General features: G+C 33.3%; 1 protein-coding gene across 1 annotated transcript in view; it reads right to left on the bottom strand.

The window, feature by feature from the left end:
* The window catches only part of LOC118754504 (cholecystokinin receptor type A-like), a 136,153-nt gene that overhangs the window by 17,001 nt on the left and 92,743 nt on the right, over positions 1-26,409 (bottom strand). Inside the window, exons 2-3 of the mRNA XM_036489383.1 lie at positions 8,639-8,839; positions 3,545-4,030 (exon numbers count right to left, since the gene is read on the bottom strand). Of these exons, the coding sequence (XP_036345276.1) occupies positions 3,545-4,030; positions 8,639-8,839 (687 nt within the window). The remainder of the gene's footprint in view (positions 1-3,544; positions 4,031-8,638; positions 8,840-26,409) is intronic.

Genomic DNA, 26,409 nt, shown 5'->3' with positions numbered 1-26,409 from the left:
ATCGTAGAACGTAGATCTTTTCGAGAAATTCTAGTTTAAATATCTTTGCAAAGAGCTTAAAAAAATTTATTATAGGAAATACATAAAACAAATATATATTTTCAGTCCGATGTTCTTTATTTGACTCACTTTGTCGTTTTCTCAAGTAACTTTTAAATTTTATTTGCCCGTCAAACATATTTTTTAGAACAAAATTTGTATTTGAACGCAACATAAAATTTGGTGCAATTCGGTAGCCCAATCATGTGATGCAAAAATATTGGGCTTTAGGCCCAATCTTGACAGAAACCCGTGTAAAACCGCCGTTAGAGAAGGAAATATTATATTTTGTTTTACACCTTCGAGGTACTCATCTACCGATTCTGATGAAAAGAATCAGGAGTTTATGCAGATGTTGGCAATTTAGTTTTAACATTCCAAGGGGCTCTCAGACCAATATAATCGAAAAAGTGTTTACAGTCTAGATTGGTATTTGTTTAAAATAATAGTCAGTGAGGAACCCGATAGGCATCTCATCTATACATACAAATACATACATATGCATATTTTTTGTAAATGAAAATTGAGGTTCCTTTCTCGGTATAATTTCGGAGCTACTAAGAAATTTGGTTTTAAGTTTTCCTATAAATTCGCTATAAATTTTGGTGGTGGACTTCAAAATCGTCATTAGCATAAAGGAGTCAAAATTTAAAAGTGTATGAAAAAATTTCGAATTTCGGCAACTGGGCGATTCTAGTATTATATTATTAGGAAGTGGGATAAGTTATGGATAAGAAACAAAATGTCTTGGTCAACGAAATTTACTTGTAAGTATATTAATAAGTGTCGTTATATAGACAACCCCATATAAAACTGGTGCCTTAAATTATTTGGGCCATTTTAATAACAAATGTGACGAGTTCTTGTAACATATTTAATTTTTTGTATTTAAATAGTGTAATTTTAGTTCTTTTGAACAGTCAAAGTCATTAAAATAACAATTTTGACGTGTCACCTTGGGTACCTTTTGTACGTTTTTTGAGTACAACTTGTTCAGCGCAATGCGGAGACATTCATAAGTCGTGGCAAATAGTAAGTGTAATTTTGGAAAATGCATTAGGCGTTGAGAAAAATATGTCCTCCTCATTGGAAGAAAACTGTAACAATTTGAAATCTGTCACTCGCAATTATCGAAATATATTATTTTAAGTTCTTTTCCATTTTGCACTTTCAAGGATTACTAAATTGTTCTTATTTGTTTAAATACATATTAAAGAATAAAATAACAACTTTTACAGCTGTATGTCTTTGAAAATATTGAAAATATAACAAATATTGTCTGAGTAGGTCCTTCCCTGAATGGCTTCAAATTTCTCCTTTTTTTGCTGGCACACTGACAGACACAACTCGTCATAAAGTTCGTTGAAAATGCTAAATACATAAACTAGTTTTTGTCTAAAATACGACGATGAATTTATATATGTGTATGTAAAGGATTTTCAGATCTTTGGGCAGTGCGGTTAACGAATTTTAAATATTTACTAAAAAATTAGATTTTCAATGGATCTTAAGCGAAAATTAGTTTGTATTATATTTGTATCTCAAAAACCACTTCACTAATCTTTACCAAATTTTATATAAACATTGCGCCTGACCTAGAAGTATCGCTAACTTTGAGTTTTCGAAAATTATCGTGTTTTACTTATAACTCTCTAAGCATTTGAGAAAAATCACTCACACAAGAATTTAATGTTTCCTTAATGGATTCCAAACAATTTGATGTATAATTTATTTTTGTGCGTTCAATTTAAAAATTTTCATTTTTTTAGCGTTGGATTGCACGGTTCCGGAGATTTACGCTTATCTTATTACATTAAACGAGCAATTCTTGTATATATATATATATATATTCATAGGGTCCTCGGAAACGACTCTAACGATTTTGATTATATTTTGTACACAGATAATGTTTTGGATTTTAACGTTATCTGAATAGGCATTATATCCGAGAAGACTCGTATAAGGTTGCCACCTATTCGAAATTAGTTACAAATTATTTAAAACGTCATAATATGGGTATCAAATGGAGGGTATTTAAAAGATCACTAATTCAAAACTATTTTTAATAGGGTTGCCACCTATTTTGAATCGAATATTTATTTAATTTATTGCTTGAAAAAATAGGTCAAATATTACTATTCATGGGTACCAAAAGAAGGTTCCTTATCAATGCTTTCCCTATATACAAAATGTTACCCCTTAGGATAATAGTGTAGAGTTGCCAGTTATTTTCATTTCTGCACAATTTATCTGAAACATCGCAATATGGATATCAAATTAAAGGTATTGTTGAGAACTTTGTTCCGAAAATATTTTTGATTAGGGTTGTTACGCTTCTATGTAATAAAAATTTTTATTTTGTTAATTTCAATCAACATTTTTTTTGTATGTATAACTATACAGCACATATACGCTCAGTATATGTACTATTCTTTCCAGCATATTTCGGAAAAGGGTTGTCACCTAAATTTTACACTAAGAAATTTGCTAAATAGATATCGAAAGCATTTTTTTTTTTTTTTCAAAATATTTTCTTAAAGCTCTCCGAATGACCAGTATTTGATATCCAGACCTTGAAAACTTTAAAAAACATATGCACTCCAGGCAAAGCTCGGTCCACCTGGTACTGTAGCTGTGAAGTGGACTTGAAAATTTAAATCTTTCGAAATATACGTTTGGACAGCGCCGGCAAAATGTTAGCACACAAAAATAATAAAAAAAAACCAGGACGCAAGCAAAAAATCGAATGCTGTACCAACAAACAGATGTAATTTACTAATGATTATTTTGCAATTAACTACAACTTTTACAATTGTCCTATTAAATAAAAAATAAAAATGTGAATGTTTGTTACTGAGTCGGTGTATGAGGATGTGTGGATGTCTATTGCTATTTCACGCTAGAATGGCTGGACGTATTTCTATGAAATATAAGATTTTTTTTAAGAGAGGTTCCACCTTTTCCAAAAGTTATAATCAATTAACTAATAGGTTAAAGAAAATATTGCAGTTGATTGTGAGGCCGTACGAGGTTCGACAGATCAACTAGTTAATAAATAAATATTGACTTTCGTGGTGAAGAAAGGTATACTTATAGTTTATACATATGTAGTTTGGCAAAGTAAGTAAAATATTAAATTAATTTTTATGAACTTCATTCTTGCTTTATTAAAGCTGTTAAAGTATGTATATAAGAAGGAAACTAGCGAAAAAAAAAGAACATATTTTCAACTCACACCTCACAATGAGTTTTGCCACACTTAACATCTTCATTGTTCAACCACAAATAACTACAAAGGGGATGATTTCTCCCTGGAGTGCTGAATTTTTCTTTGCTTGGAATATTTTCACGCAAACCAAAATATAATTTCTTTCTAACAAGTTTATCGTTTTTCCTTTAACTTCAATTCCCTTTCCTATTAAGTCGCATTTGTTATGTATTTTGCAAGTGGGAAAGATTCACCTTTTCTTCGGCAGGTAAATTTAAGCTTACAAATTCTACCTACCGTAACATTGTGAACGTTGCTCTGTAAGTTGCTTTTGCTGTTCTTGTAATAGCTGCTGTTGTGACTGCCGACTCTGTGATTTTGATTTCTTCGCACAATTATGTTGTTCTTGTGCATCCAATTCAGCACATGCCACGATTCCACTAGCACTACATCCACGTACAGGAAACGATACGTTGAATTGAAATCGTGTCGTAGTTTTTGCGCCAGCTGTTGTGCTCGGCACCAAGGCTGTGGTTAAAGCATCCACATCATTGCCCAATTTGCTACATCCGCTGCCACCACCTGGCGCTGTTGATGCGACACTGCCGAAAATCATGGCACGTTCATTTTTCATACCCACATACAGGGTGCGCGTAATAAGAATGTATGCAAAACTGAGTATCAGCAGGGGCAGCACTAGTAAAACCAAATCTAAGAATATATTATATGAACGTTCGTAGGCGAGGCTGTCGGCTGGCCATTGCTCGCGGCATTTTCGAAGGCCTAAGGAGAATCATAACAAGAAAAAAGATCATTAAAGATATAAAATAAATTTTTAACGTTATAATTCAACGCATAAAAAACAACATAACACACATAACACAAACGGCAATAACGCAAAATTTGCTTTATTTCACTTTTAAATAGGAAATAATACCAAAATCTGAGTTTTGCTTTATTTCCAACAAAGGTTCGAAATAAAACAAATTTTGCCTTATTTCTCATTGCTTATTTATACTATTTGTAAAAAAAAACAAGTAAGAAAGTCTAAGTTCGGGCGGAGCCGAACATTAAATACCCGGCGCAAGTATTAAATATATGATTTTCACCTTTCCGAAACCTACCGCTAGATGGTAAGCCGGGGCGTATCAATTTTGAGTAAATTAGCGTCCTTAAATTTCGAAATATTGCAGTTTCAAGCATTTTTGAAATTTACCGTTATATGAAAAGCGGCCGTAATTTTAGTCCGATTTCAGTAATTTTTAAAGTTTTGCTTTTATGTGGCAAGCACAATAACCATACCGAGTTTGGTACAAATTGCTAGAACTGTTAGCGAGATACATATATGTGATCACAAGTGGGCGGTGCCACGCCCATTATGCAAAATTTTATCATAAACATATTTCTTGGTAAATAATTATTGCAACCACCAATTTTGAATAAATTAGCTTTAATATTTACTGATTTATCGAAGATTTTGTATTTCTCGAAATTACCGTTATATGGGTGTGTGTGTTCAGCCATTTGGTATGCTGTACCAGGACCAACAACTGTGCCAAGTTTGGAAGAAATCGGGGGAGAGGTTGCCAAGATATACACATGTAACCATAAGTGGGCGTGGCTGCGCCCATTTTTCAAAAATTTATAATATTCTTATTTTTCGTCTAAAAATTATTGTAAATATCAATTTTGAGTGAATAATCTTCAGTAGTTACTAAAATATCGCAGTTTTCGTATTTCTGAAAATTACCGTTATATGGGAGGTAGGCGTGGTTATTGTCCGATTTCGCCCATTTTCAATACCATCCGTCCTACACCCAAAAGAAGTTCACGTACCAAGTTTCGTTAAGATATCTCAATTTTTACTCGAGTTATCGTGTGCACAGACGGACGGACGGACGGACGGACGGACAGACAGTCACCGCTTAATCGATTTCTCTTTTCATTCTGATCATTTATGTATACATTTGTCTATATCTATCTCGATTCGTTTTGCCTGTTACAAACAACCGTTATGTGAACAAAGTTATAATACCCTTGTGCACAAGTGCGCTCGGGTATAAAAAAAAAAAAACAGTTTACTGACAGAAGGAAAAAGAACTTTGTTTATTCCAAAAATACAATTAAACCAAGGCACATTGAACAGGTAATATCAGTATAGCAGCTGATTTAATTTTTTTCAAATTATTTGTTCTCGAAAATGTCAAATATTTTACATTTCTTCTCACAAAAATTCTAAATTGTTAAAATCTATTTGCATGTGAAACATTTTCCATACAAAACCATCGATTAAATAGCAGCTTTTGGAAAGCTCGCCCAACTCAGCAGCACAACCGCTTCGAGAAGCGAACCAATTTACTAAGAAAGAAAGTTGCAGCAATTTTCATTTTTTCAATTTAAATTTTTTACCTTTTTCGTATTTCGCATGGCACGCTTTGATGTAGAAGAAAAAAATCAGAACAGTTTTTGGCACCTTCGATACCAGAAGCAATAACAAAATACAGGCAAATGTTGTTTTTGCTCAAATGCTCTAAACCTGTTTGATATGCCTTGAATTAAACAAAAAATGTGATATATGATTCATATGAAGAAAGTAATATTCACAAAATATTTTTACACTTATGAAAAGTCTAACAAAATATAGGAAAAGCATCGTCTTTAAAAACTGTTCCGCATATTGGACATATCGCTTTTGTATGAATTTTTTCTGCATGCTTTTTAATATATGTTAAAAACATTGCTGGAAAACCTTAAAATGCATGCTTGAAACCATGTCGCAATAAACAGATGAAGTAATAAAACAGCTTTCTCGCTTTATTTTCTGACATTCGGCATTTTATAGGCAAATTTTCAAATAAAGCAGTGGCACCTGGTAAATTCCACTATGGGCGGAACGCAGCATGCAATAACACCATACACAATAATTCCCATTACTTGGACATTAATAGGCCTATTCTGCGCTGGTAATAAAAAGTTTGTAACCGGTAAATAAAGTTCCTGTCAATTTTTAAACCCTGTTCGCATTCTGTGTACTCTTGTAACCGGTAAATTTTATTACTATCTCATAAGCTTGTAACAAAGTATTGCCCCGTGAAATATGCAATGCCAGAATTTGCACAATTCGTCATAGCTGAATTGCGGGATGATTTAACTGCATTACCAACGTAGCTAGAATCGCGGTACCAAGAGCTGGTAACATTTTTTGGTAATACAATTTTCCGGTTACAAAATCTTCGGTAACGTGCAGAATAGACCTGTAAAAAGCAGTTTCAGAAGTGAACTAGTGTTATTTTATCATTTTTCCTTTTTCTAAACGGTTATAATGCCACCAGTATATAATTGCGAAAAAAGGGGAGGGGCGTGGGACGCGAGCGCGACGTCGAACGTGGCGCGGGGTGGCGCGGGGCGGCGCACGAAGCGCAAGTTTAAAATACATAGCTGCGACTTTTTTTTATGAAGGCGTTGCTCATTTTCTTCATTAAAAAAATCGTCGAACATACTTAGATAATATGGAAGAAAATTACCGACACCGTCAAAAATATGCCATACATCAACTGTAAATCACAGCTACTTTAAATTTGCACTTTATTAGACTAAAATTGAATGAGCTAAAAAACTGCAAAATATTAAGAGATAAAATTGAAACAGAAAGTTCGAAATTTTTAGGAAAGTTTGTCGATTTTTTGTTAATGTTGTTCAGAGATTAAACCTATTTTCATTTAGTGTTTGTTAAGGAATAAACTATATTTTTATACACAAATGATTCAAATTAAAACATAATAAATTAAATAGTCAAATTTAGTCAATATGTGAGTGTCGTAAAGTTATGATATTTTTAGAACATCTCTTTCTTAATTAACGATGACACTGTTTCTATATGAAGCTGATTTCGACATTTTGTTTTAATAAAATTTAGTATCGATAATATTCTTTCAAAACTTGCCGAGGAATGTGATATAATGGTTCGTTCAAAACCTTTTTTCAAAACTTATAAAGGCAAAAACGAGAAGGCGAAGACAAAAGGAGAATACAAAAATTTCCCGCAGTGAATTTTCAGATTTTTAAAACGGTATAGTAATTTAATTTTTTAAATTTAAATAAAGCATGAAGACCCCATGGAATAAACGAGTAGAAAAAAAATATATAACGATAAAACTGGCACATACATAAATATACGAAAGAATGCACTCAGGCGACGCCTCTAGCCATTGTGTGTCACAAATTTAAGTTATCGATGGAAAATTGTTTTTCTTTCCATGTTTAATGGATTTTTAAAAATCGCTGTAAACATGATTAAACCCCCTTTCTTCTGATATGCATATTTGTATACTTCGCATATAAAAATTTGAGAAAAACATTTAAACAGAAAAAGTACCTTTGTTTTATAAAAAAATATTTTACAAAAAAAAATTACTAACTGATTTTTAAAAAATTGATCTCGTTGTAAATGAAATCCAACCTTATTTCTTCTGACATGCGTATTTGTTTACTTTGTATATAAAATTCGAGAAAACACTTAAAAAGAAAAAATACCTTTGTTTTATAAAAAAAAATCGCAAAAAAGTTAATAACAATCAGTTGTAAGGGTGTTATAAATAAGTAATAGAGGACCGATCGGCATATGTTTGCAGAAACCTGTATGATTGATTATTAAATATCTTATAAAATATAATGATAGTGACTGTCTAATGGTGATTTCGTTCCTACCAAAAATGTCGCCTTTTGATTGCCACTTTCTCTTTTCGTGTTCGATTCTAAATTAAAGGCAAAGAATTTTGTGTTCGTTTCTCTAAACTTCACTCTTGTATGGCAAAAAAAGGCACATTCTCTGCCCTTTGAAGCTTTGTCAGGGGAGATCTTTGTCAGGGGAGATGGTTGCCCTGAAAATCAGTTGGTTGTTTAAAACGACTATATTATGAAATGCGTGAGCTAGACAAGAACAAGAAAGAAAAAACATGCCCTTTTGAAGGGTTATTTGTAACATCAAACACATTTTGCACCGGGAAAGGGCAACATTTTTTTGGAAGAACCGAAATCACCATCAATGTACGAGTTATGTCACAAAAGCTTCGGTCTGCACAACCAGTTGTATGGGGGCTTTAACGTATTGTTTCCCGATTTTGATGATTTTCACTGTGAGCTCTCTGTTGATCATAAATGAAAGGAGTGCAAAATTGCATGTCCTTATATGCTTAAGTGAAGGAGTTATAAATATCTCGAAAAATCAACGTAAAATGTTTCTCATACGCCACCGTGCTCCAAAACAGGGCACTTACGCACTAACAATTCTTAGCAAATTATTTGCTTTTATTTTCTGACACTTTTAATGCATAATTATAATCTAGTTAGACTAAACGCCAGATGTCTACATATAAATATATGCATACTTACCCTGACGGCTGGTAGGCATCAACTGACTAAATATTGCTATCGGAGTCATACACACAATACTGCCAAACCAAATGAAGCCGATGATTCGATAGGCATGATTTATTGTCTGCCATTGGCGGGAACTGAGCGGATGGCATATGGCGTAGTAGCGCTCGCAGGATATCGCCACCAAAGTCCATGAGGAGACAGCCACAGAAGCAGCTACAAATAAAGTGAAGCATAAAACAATGTAAAATTATTAATTTTTATAATAACACTTAAGCTTTTTTAATGCTGTTAACAAACTAATACGAGTAATAAATTTTGAATATGTTTTATAGAAAATACGTTGCAAATTGTCAAAAAACGTGTTTTTACAAAAAATTAAAATTTTATTGCAGATTTCGTTAGAATGCCCATACAGTAAACATTTTTATTCGGGAAATTTGTACTTAAGACGACAAACCCCTAGAAATGGGCGTGGTAGTTTTAAGACTAAAACTAACAAAATAAATAATTTTTGCCCATTTTGGCAGAATGTCATCCTTCGTTAATGCAATGTAATGTGCATAAAATATTTGATATTTTGAGCACATAGCTTTAAGTAAATTTTTTCTATATAAAACAGAGCTTTCAAGACCCAGTGTTCCTTGTTTTGTCGCACTTAATTTTTAAATAGTTAACTACCCTGCAGTGAAATCCCAAACTACACCCAGAAAAAGGTTTAGTTATAATAACCAAGTTTTGGTTATAGTGATCAAGTGGCATAGTTGGATATGGCGAAATAAATATATAGTTCACGAAAGTCTGCAATTTACTTAAGACTTCTAGTTGGGACAAATGTATATTTGTTAATAATTACAAAACGACTACCTTGATTGGACAATATTGTTAGTTGAATAAAATCATTGTTGAGCAAATATAAACAATGCTTTGGTTGATACAAGTTTTCAATTAATCTTGTGAACTTGCCGTAGACTTGAATCAGCTAACCGTTTATTATTGGGAAAAAAGTTTCAGTTTGACACAAATAAAAATTTACTCGATGTTTGTTGTGTTTACTTTCTTCTTTTATTTGCATATATTAAGCATAAAAATACGTACATATTTACATAAGTTAGTTACTAAAGTAAATAATACATATGTATATGGTGGTAAGAATTTCCTAAAAAACAACGATGAAACAGGAACAGTCGTGCGAAAACCCAGGTCAATATCTGCTGGAAGTATACTGCTTTGCTTTTTCCTTAGCTAAATAGACACTTTCAAATTATAATTCACATGAATTATATATCCACTGAAAAACCCCGGTTGGCATAAAACTTTATATTTTTAATTAAACTTTAAACTGTGCGCGCACCGAAACAACCCGCGATGATAGCAAAACTGAAACTGTGACAAACAAGTATGGGCATGTCATAGCACACATGGCGCAGCGATCGACATGCCATAGCTTACTGAGCGCTCTGGGACCACATGCGTGTTTCACCCATATACGAACAGCGGTAGCGGAGCAATGATTTCCACGCACAATGCAATGGTCGGCATACTAGCGCTTTCAAACGATTCAATAAGTGGGACTGTGTGCATTGCTCAGCTGGCGCTCTTCGTATGTGCTCAGAGAGCGCTCAGCATTCTTTAGGGGTGGCTCACAAGCATGAATATGTTCCACTCTCAAACCAAATCGTGGTTGCCTCAACTAAGATTTGGTAACTATGACTAAACCACGTGTTGAAAGAAAGCTTATCTGCATTAGCAGAGCTTAATAACATCCTTTTATGAACCATACGTTAAGTTGAATGGAATTTGTAGAAATATGCTTCAAAGAAATATTTATTAGTATTAACCAAACCCTTCAACTAAATTAACGATTTGTTACAACCTAGATGAATATTAGAAGCTTTAATATATTTAGTTATAATAACCAATCGATGGTAATAGTTCCCAATCCTTGGTAACAGTTCCCAAATATTGTCAAAATTCGGGAACTAAATATCTTTAGTTGTCGAAACTAATCCTTTTTCTCAGTGTAGTCAGGAAAAATACCAGTTTATAACTAGAATTTCCTGACAGAAACCGAACTAGTTCGAAAATGACCAGACTTATAAAGTACAAATTTAATAACTTAATAAAGTACAAATTTAATAACTTTTATTTGGGTACATAATGAACCATTATATCGAGTACATATTCAATTATACCAGACCTGTTAAATAATGATTAATATTCATAATGATTTTTAATTAAAGCATGTTTTTGTTTTGGATAACCGTTTAATGATTAAATACCGATATTACCACCTGATTAATAATTAATTACTTAAAGAATTTTAATTAGTTCATTAATTTTAATTACGTCATTATTTTGTTATTTTTGATAATTTTCAATTATTTTTGACTTTTTTAATTACACGATAAATGTAATTATTTGATTAATTTCTATTAAGCCAAACTATAGCCAAAAAGAAGAGTATTTAATAACTGCTTGAATTATTTATATATTTTATTCTTATCTAAATCTTCAATTTTAAACATAAATTATTATTTTTATAAATTTTTAAAAATAATAGACTGAAATGTCCAAAGTTATTGATTTAACTTATTTTAATGAAAGCTTTTATTTTTATTTTAGCTCACTCGAAAATGAACTAAAATACTCATTTTATTTTTAAATAAAATGTTTTCTTTTGCATATTCAATATTATTAAAAAAGATAAAATCATAAAATTTATTGTACCTGAAACCTTTTACTTTTAATAACATTTAATGAAAAATTCATTTAAATTTATGTTTGAAAATTTGTAATATTTATGTATTTATTTTTGCTTTTAATTAATACTCAAAAAATGTAATGCTAATTATTGGGAAATCTAAGGCTGCTAAATAAAAATGTGTAATGTATTAAAGTGTATCAAAAAAATCAAAATCAATAGTTCTTTATTGTATATTCATGAATTCATTTTATTTTTTGACTCCCAAAAAGGTGGTTTTGATCCACAATTGGACTAGTATTTTCTGTCTATTTTGAACTAGTATGATACTGGTATATTTCTGACCGAAATCTGACAGTTGCCATCTCGTAGGATATCCCCATGTTAAAAATACCAGCTGATTGTATAGAAAAAGATAGTTGGCTGACTAGTTGAGCATGCGGTTCATACTAGTTGTAAGGAAGTTTACAACTAGTTCATTTGACTACACGGTAATTTCCCTTTCCAAATGCATACATATACACATTGTTTACTGTAAACGCCGCACACGAATAAATCTTACACTTTGTTGGTTAACCAAATGCTCGTATATATTTAATTGCCGATATGCCTACAGAAATGCAGATACACAATGTTTACTCACTAATTTGCTATGTTTGTATGTTCAGAGCTTCCATTAGGGTCTGATTATGCATACTTCGCATAACTTCGCACAACCATTTGTACCAGTGCACTAAAAGTGTAACTTAAGAAAATGTGAAGCAAAATCTAAATTCAACAGATCGCTAAGTTTTTAAAAGTTCTGCTAATTTCTGGGTAATGGAATACATACAAAATACATACAAAGTACATACGAAATTACAGTTTGAAGTTTATGCGAAGTTGTGCGAAGTTATGCGAAGTATGCATAATCAGACCATTAGTGGGGCAGAAGACTGAAAAAGTGGCCAAATTTGTTAGTTGACTATTTAAACCAGAGGTGGGCAGCTTCGACAGAGAATTTTTGTAGTGTGCGTGCAATTGATCTCACTGTGTGCGTGCGAACAAGTCGTACGGTTGAATGAAGCTTTCGCTGCCTTCTAAAGCAAAGCGTGTATGTATACGCGAATATGCCCGCCGGGCAGGCGCCGTCCAGGACTGATTTGAACGTCAGAAAATTACAGAAAAAAAGTATTTCCATGGTACACCTTATTATCGAAAGTGTTAAAATCCGTGGTTTATTCAAAATTACCAGGTGTCCGAAAATTATAAAAAATACGAGAAGAAACGTATTTTGGATTTTTTTTTAGTTTAAACAGCTTTAAACGTATTAACAATTCAACGGATTTGCTCTGCTTTCTCCCATTCTCCTTGGTATATTCGTAGAAAGTTTCTGGAGAAAAAAATTAAAAAAACAGCGTTGCCAGATATATGAAAATTTCTAATTATTCAAAAACTCCACAGCATACTTGAATTTCTATAGTAAAACAAAAACCCTTATAAGGAATTAAAAAATATTTTGCAGTGGGGTTGCCATCTTTCTAACATAATACAATTACATTTATTAAAAAAAATAAATGCTTATTTAATATCACAATATGGGTGTTAAACGGTGGTTAACACTAACATGCCAATCTATCAACTAAGGCATTCATTTTTATTATTTAATTTATAATATTTAAAGAAATAAAAATAAGAATTCAATTGAGAAAATTTAAGTGAATGCATTTATGCCAAAGTTTTAAAAAATTATTCTAATTTGATTAAATTGATAAATACATATTTAGATTAGGAATTCATTCACAATTTAACCTGTTAATAGCCTGGAAATTGCTACAATTGCAGTATCCAAGGCCAGCCGCGAGGAGGTTACAAGAATAAAACATCCATTTTTTTATTTATATTTAGATATTTATTTTTGTATTTCTACATTTTTTTTTACTTTATTTTTTTAATAATAATTTAAATAGTTGGAGGAAGAAGAAACTCAAAAACTTAAAAAAAAAAACAAAAAAAAGCTTTCATTACTTCCAAAACAGTTTTAGTCATCAGCAATTAGATTACTCTTGTCAAAAGAGACAAAGCTAATTAATCTCTTCATTTTCAAGCTCTAGGCAGTCGAGCAATTGAAAAGTTTTATTAAATCCTGTGCAATCTTCATCATCGTTACAATCTTGTGGGAGAATACGTTATTGTGTATTGAGAAAACGTAAATTAGAAAGAGAAAACCTAAACTGATTATGAGAAGACGCAAACTTATAATGAGAAACTGTAAATTTAAAATCAGAATACGTAAATAAATAATGACAAGTATTCCTAGTTTGCCTTTATTCACCCCCTCTCTTGTGTTGCAGCGCAAGTACACCTGCGTGAAATGTTGTGTGCTACAAAGCTGTTGGCTTGCCGTCGTCAAACGTTTTCTCTCAATCATGCGTCACATGTAACAGATATACGGAGAGCCTTCTTCATGTAGATTTTAAATGAATACGGACCCATACATAAAACGGCCGACATACCATCAGAATGCTGGGCATGAATCACGTAACTTTGAAACGATTGTCGTTCAAACGATACTGACAAAACGATGTCGTCAAAACACTGATTCATGCATTTATTTTGCTGTTACGCGCTACTGTTACTGTTACGTAAAGCAAAACTGGAATTGAGTGGACGATATCGCACAAACGATCGAACAATTTTTGGTTTTCATGAAACAAGAAAATCTCAGCACGATATCGTCCAGACGATTGGCGTCATACGTGATTCATGCCCTGGACTATCGCAGTCTCGATACTTGAGCGGCAAGGAGCGTTATCGCACACAATTAGCAAATCTCCCGAAGTGTTTCCCAAATATTTCCACTGCATTTTTACATATGTACATATGTATGTATTCACATACATATATAGATTATGTATTGAAAAACTGCAAAGTGAAAAAACTATGAAGTAAACTTATTTTACGCTTTCCCATTTTCGATTTCTTTATGTTTTATCGTTACCAGTTTACTTTTACTCATTATTTTTTACGTTTTCACATTATTAATTTACGTATTCTCAGTATAATTTACATTTTCTCACTACTGGGTTGAAAAGGTGTAGAATTCCACCAATTTGCTTTTCAGCTCATCTAGTTTGAATTTTATTTTCTTATAGTTAATAGCAACTTTTGTCCTTCTAAATGTAAGTTGTCAAACTATGCGTCGTCACTAACCATTCAAAATGCTAATAGCATCATACCACTTGACTGGTAATCTGTCTACGCATCACTAGTTAAACTAGTTAATGTAAATCTCTTACTGTGCTCACTCTGCTACCGTATTCAAATGGCCAACAGGCTGAGAGCGCTAACATGTCATTCGATAGATACACGATTCGAATGAATGAAGACTGCATAATATGACTGAATTACGACACACAGTTAATCTTAGGCGTCAGTCCGTCCATTATACTGAGGGGACTTAACTGTCCTAAATATATCACTCCTATGAAGTAAGAGAGTAGGTTAGGTTTAGCGGGTTAAAGTCTCGCACTACGGCTTTCGATGCTTCCCCCTACTTAAAAGAAAAACACTTATACTGCTATCCTAATTATCGTATTTACAAATTCGTCGCTCCTATCCACAAAATAAAAAAAATGGTATGCTGCAATTCAACGCGTTGCCAACCAAAAGCAGGAAATTCGAAATAAATTTACATATCGTCACCATGTATGCGAAATGTCCTGAAATTAAAAATTGTACAGGATGAGCAAACAACTTTTAAACCTTCATCCGTATTTGGTGTCAATTTGACACTGTTTTCAATTGCAATAGCTTAATACTTAGGCAAAAGTTAAAAAAAGGTGCTCGATATTTCGGCTTATTAGCTAAATCGTATACAAATTTTTCTAATTTCATTGTTGGTGTCATTTTAACAAGTTACTCTTCTACAAAAAGCTTCCTTACTTCGAATTTCAGGTGTCAAATTAATACGGTATTGAAGTACATGTTTATCTCTTGTTTTATGTTTTTTTTCTAGTTTATTCGTTTTTTAGGCTTACACTTTGAGTGCAGAAGTTTTGTTTGCACATCAGTAATGAAAAAAAGAATAAAACGTGGAAAGTTCTTGGTTTGAACAAATGATAATGCACATTATGTTGAAAGTGAAATAGTACCGAAAATTAATAAAGTTCTATTAAAAAGGAAAGAAAGGAAAGAAATAAAAGAAAAAAGAATTTTGACCAAGAGCTGAGTTTTGATTATCGATAATAAAAAATATTAAAAAAAAATAAAAATCTCATTTGTGTTTGATCAAAGTTGGTTAATAGTTAGCTTACCCTAAACTCGTCAGCGTAAACGGAGTCGCTCTTGCCGCTTTCAGACTCATTAGTTCTCCAGCAAAAAAATATCCAGTAACTTGCTAGTAACCAAATTTCGAAGAGTAAGCCAATATTTACTTCCAATGAGAGACATATGTATGCAAGAAACTACGAAAACGCAAAACCAGCAAGAAGTTACAGGTTTTATGAACCGCTGATTAATTTGTTATTTTGCGACGCAATTTTCTAGGAAAAATAGTATTTCCCATCTTATTATATACTAGCCTTTACACGTGGGTTTCACCCTAAGTCTTTATACAAATATAAAAAATAATTTATGTAAAGATGTTATATTTTATTTCTGCTCTAATTCTACTATAGCAGAATACGGAAGGACAGTTGTATAGCCTGGGTGTTTTATAATGAAATGTAATAACCTTTTGGCAGAGCAGGTGTTTTTATTTACATTAAAATATCTCCAAAAAATTATATATGTATGCAAGTAATAGTAAATGTTGTTATAGCTGATAAAATATTCCAAGCCTTTGGGATGTGCCACGCCCCCTTTTACAGACTCATTTATATATATACCTTACTAAAAGCACCTACCATAGAAATGTCTGCATACCAAATTTCAAGTTCATGTGACGGTTCCGAAGTTATAGCTAATTAAATATTTCACGCCTACTGGAGGTGCCACGCCCCCTTTTTCAATTCCGCCCATTTTTTCCCGTGTGTATGGAATTAATTTCGTTTATCTCGACACCAAGTTCTAGTACTCTACCACAAATATTTTAAGAGATATACAACATGACATACAGTTTTAGTTAGTATGGGAGGTTCCACGGCCTTTTTTCCAGTACTCCCGATTTTTCTCTATGCCTATAATCTTCCCGGGGTAAAAGCAAATAAGTGTGCAAAGTTTCGTGCGATTCCGTATCGCGGTTCAAAAGTTATAAGGTAATAAACAAACAGACATTCACATTTATATATATACATATGTAGATTTAAATACGTATCTTTTGTCATTTGCAACTCTAAAAGCACCACAAACAATTCTTTTGGTAATATGAATTGCATTAAACATAATGCCATCAACTGGTTTTCTTATTACCAAATAGTTACTAGTAAAAAATTATCCAGTAAAACTTGCAAGTCCAACTGCCATTTTTGCTCTCTCAATTTTCTCTCTTTTGCTGCGTTCCTGCAAGTTTTTGCGTACGAAAACGCCTTCCAGTAAAAACCAGTAAAATTAGTACTGAATTTACTGGATAGCGCGTACGCGAACAGGGCTATTGCCAACTGATTTTAACATTGTTCGCTATGCCAAAACCTTGTAGAAGTTGGTACCAATCGTATTCGTTTGGCCAAAAACCCATAAAACTTGCAAGAAGAGAGCACAATTTTAACATTTCATTTGGAGGGGAAGTTGCAAATTTGTGCTGGGAAAATTTTTGCCAGCAAGAATTTGCAAGCAGAATTGTGGCGCACGGTTGCATTTTTGTCAACATTAATTTGAGTCAACAAGTTCGTTAAATTTAAAAATTAACAATCTTGTTGCGATTTACTAATGAAGGAAGTATGTAAATATTTGTTTATTGAATTAATTTAATTAATTCCAAACATTTGAAGAAAGTCAGAATAAAAAGAAATATACGCATAGGCCCTGTTTTGTTTTCCACCTGAAATAATTTAAAAAATTGTTTATGCTTGAAATGCAATCGTGTACGCCACCTGGCAGTGAAGCTTGCTAATGTTTGCTAATTCCTGTTCGAGCAAGACTTGGTAAGTTTCTCTCATAAGGCTGGCTTTAGTATAAATCGGCATTCGCAGCATACGATTGCGAATGACTCACTGGCGCTAAGCCGTTGAACAACTTTTGGCAAATAAACGTGGAAGAAATAGTTCCGACTAGCAAGTCAATATTCTTATTAAGTCTCATCAAAAAATTCCTTGCCGTTTAAAAAATAAAGGGATTGCCGCATTATACTAAAGCCAACCTTTCGACATAATCTATTTTTCCATACGAACACAGATATGTATTTTGTGTTGTTAAGACTTCGTTTTTTCTCATTAAATATTTTTTTCATCAAAAATTAAATAGTTATGTGTTTCTGTCTTTGCATATCGAGGCTTAATCGCCAAAATAACGTAAACGATAAAAGCTGAATTTTACAGGCGAAGGTTTTTTATGACTAAATTTTCTTTGAGTATAGATAATTCAGTACTTTCATTTACTTAAGTAAAGCGTAAACGGTGTTTTGTCACTTGCGCTATTTTGGCCGTCACTAATTGTCATTTGAAAAATTCACATACACATATCCTTTGTTGTTATTTTTAATTGTTGCTTTTATATGCATAGGCTTGAATTGTGTAGATTTATTAAAATTTATTGTGCAGCGTCCTCTTCATCCGTTTCCATTACACAATCTCTAATATTTTTAGTCCAGCTTAAACGTAGATATTTCTTGTGAAATATTTTTGGTATTCAATTTTTTCACACAGTTTCGTTAAAACGTTGTACTAATTTGCCGAAATAGTTAGTAAATTACTATAGAATTTGGAAGGACAATTTTTTATATTTCCAATTTTAGTCTGTATATTTAACTAAATCTAAGTCCAATTTTTTTGTACATAAATACAAACATATCTAAATTCTTTTTGAGAAAATTTGCTGGGCGTATCGTTTTGAAAAAAAAAAAATATTTATTGTAGGTGGAAATAGAGCTAAAGAAAAAGAGTGGAGCCAGTTCGACTTAGTGCCTGTTCCTCCAGAAAAATATATATTTTTTTCGATATGTCTTTGTTTTTAATGTCGCTTTGGTAATTTTCGTTTTAGTTTGACAGAATTTTCGCCCCATGATCCAAATTATTATAAGTAGTACAAGTATGACATTTATCTTTTGTGGTTTATGGAATCCGATATTGAAATTTGTTTAAAAAATGTTTCTAAAAACTCTTAGGGACAACTGGTCGGATGTATTATTCATATGTTTTAAATGTTTAATATAATATTTATATAATTCTGTAACGTTGGAAAACTCTTGAGGTAGATATAATTAATTAATTTTGTTCCGAAAATAATGCGAATGAACTGCAGGTAGCGGCAGGTTCAATGAAAGATTTAATGACCTTGGTTGCATCCGATTTATTAAAAGCCGCAGCTTTATTTCTATTTATGCTAGTGCGCGCTACCACTCCGCAGGGCCTGGGTTCAAGCCCGGTTCAACCCAACATCAAAAAATAAAAACCAAAAATAAATGTTGTTTCCCTCCGCCCCTCGGCTGGCAATGCAAACCTCCTGTATTTCTTCCATGAAAAAACAGCTTCTCATAAAAATACAATCGCCGTTCGGAGTCGGCGTAAAACTCTAGGCCCCTCCGCTTTGTGTGACAACATCAAGGCGCACGCCACAAATCGTCATGTATTATCTATTATAATAGATAATAATAATTATTATTATTATTAAAAGTAGGGGCCGACCGCCCGACTACGAACGGGGATTGTATTTTTATGAGAAGCTGTTTTTCATGGCAGAAATACACTCGGAGATTTGCAATTGCCTGCCGAGGGGTCAACGCTGTTAAGAAAAACCCTTTTTCAATATTTTTTGCGATGTTTCTAAATATGACCAGGGATTGAACTCAGGCCGTGCGGAGTGGAAGCAAATGCAAATTAGAAAGGTGAAATAAAATAAAATAAAAAAGTGTTTGGAGCGTATACATTGAAAAACATTGAATTGAAAAACTTAAGAAAATCAAATATTTTTCTATTTTCGAGCTTATTTTATAAATTTAAAGATTTCTATAAAGTGATATTTTCTTTAAAATTTTCAATTTATAAAGCATTTAAAGTGTTCTTTATTTTTTACTAGTTTGTGTGTAAGAGTATTCTTGTTTTTCCCGTTAAATCACTCCTTTTAAATACTAACCACATTTTTTTTTATTTGTATTAAATTTAACTACGGTTCTTACTTATTTCTATGAATTATTCCGAAATTATGTTCATTGGGCCTCTACTGCCATTTTCCCATTCACCCCTTGGAGCGATGTGCGTGTAGAAGGATCATTTTGAGGCCAGTCTTGGAACATTTCGATCCATTTCTTCCGGTATGAAGTCGAAGCTTTTGAGAATTGTCGAGTTCCCGTACGCTGGGTTCACAGGAAACCCACAGCTTTTGAGCCGAATTAGCTGGGAAATGAGCCTCAAGGAGTAACTTAATCCATTGCTCTCCGCTCATCGCTCAGTTGCCCTTTTCGTCCCAAAAGTACGAGACTGCCCGCGAGGATTCTCTAAACAAGAGATAATATTATTATGTGTATGTAGATTTTTTGGTAATGGGTATCGCACCGCCCTTATCGATTTCTAAAAAATACGGTTCAATTACTTCACCACGAGCGCTAGCTGTCCTAGAGTTGCACAGGTTTACAAAAAAAAGTTTATGCTTATTAAACTAAACCTATATATTTCTAGGTTATTCGACACGCTGAATGCGAATCCAACGTCCGTTAGCCTCCATCACGTCAGGCTCGTGGTCAGTTGAAGGTCAAGTAGGGAGAAATTCATTGAATAAACCTGAAAATTCAATACAGGTCCTCTGAATTTGACCTTGGGATGACTTTTGCATGACTTCTAGATGACCTTGAGGAATCAAGCGTCCCCATATTCGGATTCAGCGACAATAAAAACAAAAAAAAAAAGAGTTTTATTGAATTAATTTTTTCTCTGATTTGACCCTCAAATGGCCTCGAACCTGACATTATGGCGAGTCAAAACCCCATATATATGAATTTCTAGGTTTATTCAATAAATTTTTCCCTACTTGATCTTCAACTGACCAAGAACCTGACATGATGGAGGCTAACGTACCTCGGATTCTCATTCAGCGTGTCGAATAACATAGGGATATATAAGTTTGGTTTAATATCCATAAGCTTTTATTTTGTAAATCTGTGTTATATTCAGTTATATATAGCACTGACACATTAAGTTAAACTTTGGCAAATAAAATAAAACTCTGGGCAAACAAATTAAACTTTTGACAAATAAATTGTATCTTTTGGCAAATAAATTTAATCTCTTGGCAAAAAAAATAACTCTTTTTGCAAATAAATTTATTCTTTTGGCAAATAAAATTAAACTCTACTGTAGTACTAAACAGTATTTAAAAAAGTAAAAAACACACTAAAGAACTGCTGTTGCTGTGCTAGGAATGCATTTTTTTTAACTTTTGACGCTTAGCTTTACTGCGCCAATATCAAGAGTTAACTTGCAGGATAGCTGAAATGTGTTTTTGAGTTTTTCTGGTCTGTTGATTTCTGTCGGATTCACATTCAGCGTGTCGAATAACGTAGGGATATACATATAAGTTTGGTTTAACATGCATAAACCTTTTTTTTTTTGTAAATGTATATATAAAACGGTGTTTTCCAGACAGCAAATATAAAAATGTTTGTGTGTAAACACATATCTATTCACGTACTATTGCATAGCAGCCTTTGTATTGCAACGGAATTCTTACCGCATTTAGCTCTATTTAGGAATAATGTTTAGACTTTCAATTTGATTGCGTACGCAAATATACACACATTGACTTATTTCAGGGCGGATACTCTGGAACGCGATGCGAAAGAGAAATGCGATGCGATGGGCAATCGCCACAGCGTATTACTTAAAGCCTGATTAAGGCAACTTAACTTAACTTAACGGAACTTAGAACTTAGAGAATCAAAATGAAACAGATTTCGACGTGGCATAAAGATACGTTAAGTTTCGGATGTTCAATTATAAGCAACACCCATTTAACAGAATTTTTAAGAGAGAGCCGTAGGTTACGTTAAGTTGCCATAATCAGACCATTACGATGTATTTGCCTATCGCATCGCATTTCTCTTTCGCATTACAGAGTAGCCCCTCAGACTACGGCACGAGGTGCCAATAGCCACAGGCCTTGCGTGCCTTACGCGAATTCGTTTTATCGATGCGGTAACAAAACAAGTTATACAATGTGTAATTGATGATTTGCTTTTCTCCCCGACTTTACCAGACAGGAAACTAGGGGGTGTTATTTAGTTTCAGCACAATAAATGATTACCAAGTAAACAAAAACGATTTAGCTGCAGTGTTGCCAGAAGTGAGATATATCCTCAAAATGAAGATATTTTTCATAAATAATCAGAAAAATTTTCTTAAGAAGATAATTACAACAAAAAAATACATACAAAAAATCTTCACAGGTATTGATATTTTGCAACAAAATTTTTCGTTTTTGTCATTAATTACTGCTGCAAATGCGAAAGTAGGCCAGCTGGAATCTATTGTCAAATATGGATAGGAAAAAAATGAAACGTTGAACTGTGTCCACTGTTTACACCGTGGTGTTTGGTAATTGGCACTGGTAAGTGACAAAAAACTTTTCGTGTTTGTCATAAATTTACCTTGCAGAACAGGTAGATATTAATATTCAGTTTTATGAATATGGTATGTTTTGTGAACTTGTCAAGTAAAACTGTTATAAATTTATGAATTGTGTATATTTATTTTTATTTTTTCAATAAAATACGTTACGGTTTTGTATAATAAATAAAATAAGATTTAAGTTTTTTGTTATAAATTCATTAATGTATCAATTAAGATATTTCTAAAGAAAACCGATTTTACTCCAGTTTCAGCAACCTTTTTACGGGTTTTTTAAGATTTTGTCATCACTAGGAAGATTTTTAACAAAATTTTTTTGGCAACACTGTTTAGCTGAGGAAACACCTACATACATCAGCAGCCGCTGACACCTTTATGGTGGTTGCGCAGACTGTTGATTAAACGTATCAAGTATGTATATAGGTAGAGGAAAGCAAGTGTGTCAGTTTATTTCCTATGCATGTATGTAAATTTTTTCATCCGTGCGTAAAGCCCGTAACATCGCTTTTGAGCTCTACACCCCCAATTTACTAGGCTGTTCAAGAAAATAATTGTCTGCCTGCTGATGAATATTACAGTAATAGAGTAAATTTTACGCTTCGCTTAATGTGCGTGCAACATTTATTATTCAATCAAAAGTGTTCCAGCAAACACTCAAAATAATTTATTTTTATGACCGACATGCTATTTTTAACTGGCATACTTCCAAATGTATGTAACTCGATATGTATGTACATAATAATATTCGGCAGGGACAGTACGCACAAAGAAATACAAACAGTATATCCTCGATTGGCGCGCAATACCGCGTACTCGTATATGCTATATAAGTGTCCTCTCCATAAAGAGTAAGGGTAAGTATAATGATCATATAAGAGCTCATCTCTATAACTGCAATGTAATGTAATCGGACATTCACGACACTTCTCATTTGAAAATGCAGACACCGATTGCACTTTTATATCAGTTTTTAAGCAGCTACGTGTATTCTCGAAGCTGTTTATTAACTACCGTCCCTAAATTGGAGCGCTAAGCGTTGCGTTTTCCAACGCCAACAACGACCAGAGCTAAAACCAAACATGCTATCGTTTTTATTCTCGTTTCCTCTTCCACTTTGCACAAATGCTCTGTCAAAAATGAATATTCAATTTGCTGGACCTTACAATTTTGAGCCAGGGCAACCATCTCAATTGCAAAATTATGATCAAAACTTCTCTTCTTCTTCGTATTTGGCGATGTAGCCGCCTAAGCGATTTTTGCCGAGTTCAACAAAGCACGTCTGTCGCTCCTCTTCTGTGCCAACCGAAATCAGTTGGAAATGCCAAGTCGCCCAAGTCCCTCTCCACTTGATATTTTCATTGCAGTGCGGGCCTTTCTCTTCTCCTGCTATCACCAGCGGGTTCCGAGTTAAATACTCTCAGAGCTAGAGCGTCGGTTTCCATTCGAACAACATGGCCAAGCGGATACGCTTTAATTTAATTCGTTGCACTATGTCCATGTCATTATAAAGCTCTTACAGCTCATCGATCCGTCGCCTGCGGTACTGGCCGTCGCAGTGAGTTTTCAGCACGGGCATGATGAGTGTGACTTATAGAGTGTGGTTTTCGTACTATCAACAGTGACGTGGGTGCCAAGGCGTGAATGCGCTGACTGATAAGGACGATCGCAGCATGGCCCTGTAGGTCTCAACTTCTTCTCTGCAGCTTCTTGACACTCCTCATCGTATTAGTTGTTCTTTCGGCGGCTGTGCATAATCAACGGTTGCACTTTAATGTTATCGTTTCCTTCAATTATCGACATTTGTATTTTTTATCACAATTGCATTGGTTTGATAGCTACATATGTATATACTTCAGAAATTCGGCATAAGAATTGTTGCACGTAAAACATATTTCTTTTATTATTTTGTTTTTAATTTTTCATGATAACGTGAATTTTATATGCCGAGCATATTTCCTTACGAGTGTGCGTGCGTTAAGATCGATTTCGTGACGTTACATACTGAGCAAATCAGCCATGAAGCCAAATCATGCATTCACCAAACTCGTTATACGAAATTCTGTCATGAGCGCTGTTATAAGTACATCTATTAACATAATTTATGATTACGTACGAGATTTGTTCCTGGGCGAAATTTTTTGATATTTTTGAGCCGATGGGTTGCAAGCCTTCATTTTCTGATCTGACACGAACAGATTCATTGTCGCGATTTGCACACAATCTTTTAGCTATTTCTTAGCATGCTTCAATCGTATTTCTGTCAGGCTCTAAAAAAGCTTGCAAAGAATTTAAACAATCAACAGTAATCCTCAGAGGCACAGTTGAACTTTGTAGAGGTTTGTTACTCGAATTAAATTTTCTAATAGATATATCATGCCAGAAGGCAACCTACAAAGCTGTTTCGAGCAATCACATTTTAAGTTAAATCAAAGCTTAAAAAAAAAAAAAAAAACCAAGAATAAACCTGTATGTGGATGAGCACCTTGTCGTGTAGTTTTCTATATCGTCTTTTAAGAATATACTTTACTTGGGCCCCATCGGCCTATGCTATGATCCGGCCCTATATATGTATATTTATAAATTTTATATGTACACATGTACATAGAATTTCTTCAGTCTTATCCATTTATCTCTGCGAAATTAATTCACATGCGCTAAGTACAAACGACATGATATGATTTAGATACATGTTCACGAGTGTTTAGACAAATCCGCCTGGAGCGTTTTCACAGTTAGGGTATTTTACTGGGAAAGCACGTATATTCTCTTGTTTAATGTTTGTAATTTAATACATATATGAGCAATAATTGATCCGTTTATTTTGAAAGCGGCATAAGTCCGAGTGTATTTCTGCAATGAACATCACAAAAATACAATCGCCGTTCGGAGTTGGCGTAAAACTGTAGGTCCCTCCGCTTTGTGTGACGACATCAAGGCGCACGCCACCAATCGGTGGTGAAGCTCGGCCAAACACTAACATGTGTGTAAGCGCCAATCTGTTACTATTATTATTATTATTATTATTATTATTATAAGTCCCTTTTTTCTAAATCGAGATATGTAAAGGTTTGCATCTGAATACGTTTAAAAATATTGATGCTCACTTTCGAGAAGTTTTACTTGTATTTGTTATCTTAGGATATCTATATTTTTCTCAGTATAAATAATTTCGTATATTCATGGAAGAATCACCACTTCTCATTAAGGTAAAGGGACTTATGCCAGTTTCACAATAAATATTTTAGAAAAATTTCTGACCTATTTTAATTAAGTCCATTTATTTTACTAACATTTATGGATAAATTACACATGCTTGTATTTACATAAGTGCCTTATAAATAATCCTAATTCTTTAAACGAGCAATTTTTGCCCAGCAATCGGCCCAGAGCTCTGTCCAAAATTCTAAGCAACTAAAGTAAACATATAGTAAGTCAAAATACCAGTAAGCTAATACCCTTTCGATTGTAAAGAGGCAGAATCTAAAATTCAAACGACTTCATTACTGCGCTAAGTAAAAGGTTTTTAAAGCATTTTAATAATTTTTGGGATCGCTAATTACGATTCTAAAGTCCGGTTTTCATATTTAAAAATGGCGGATCCAATATGGCGGACGTATTTTTGAAACTTCCTGGTATTCGCTTGAAACTTGGCACTCGATGGGACTTAGGGTCGCTGATTATGAATCTGAAGTCCGATTTGCGAAATTCAAAATGGCAGACCCAATATGGCGACCAAAATATATTAAAATCACTTAGATTTGTCTAAAACTTTATAGTCGGGGGTTCTTAAGGTCGCTGATTACGAATGTGAAATCCGATTTTAAAAATTCAAAAATTTCGGATTCATATTGGGTCTACCATTTATCACGGGAAAGTTAAAATCGAAGGTACGGACATGCATGGCGTATGAGTAACATTATCATCTCGTCTTCATAGAACTATCTACGTGGTCTAAAAAATTCAAAGTAATGAATATACCTTCGAAGTAATGAATTTACCCTCGAAACTTAGTGCCAAATATGGTAAAAATATCAAATTTGGTTTGGAGAAAAAGGGGTTTCGGCGTTGTGCCATCTTCAGTGTCATTTTTCGTTCTGAACTCCTACCCTGTCGGAAACACAAACAACCAAAAAGAAGGTAAAAATGGGTTTTAATTTTTCTCTCTGGCGTCTTTTAAGGACTTGGAAATTTCAAATATATTATTAGTTCCAAAACTTACTTATAATAAATACTTCAAATTTGCAAGGATACTCAAGGACAAAATTTAAAAGGATATTTTCAATACCTTTTCGTCCTTATGCACCAAAATTTGGAATATTTTTCAATTCTACAGAATTGTATCTTTTATTTGGTATCCATATTGTTATTATATATAGCACTGAATTTTT

This window comes from Rhagoletis pomonella, unplaced genomic scaffold (assembly GCF_013731165.1).
Source record: "Rhagoletis pomonella isolate Grant_MI unplaced genomic scaffold, Rhpom_1.0 Rhpom_scaffold_00002, whole genome shotgun sequence".
NCBI classification, from domain to species: domain Eukaryota; kingdom Metazoa; phylum Arthropoda; class Insecta; order Diptera; family Tephritidae; genus Rhagoletis; species Rhagoletis pomonella.
Note: the sequence above shows the minus strand (reverse complement) of the source record. Positions and strands in the feature narration are given on the sequence as shown.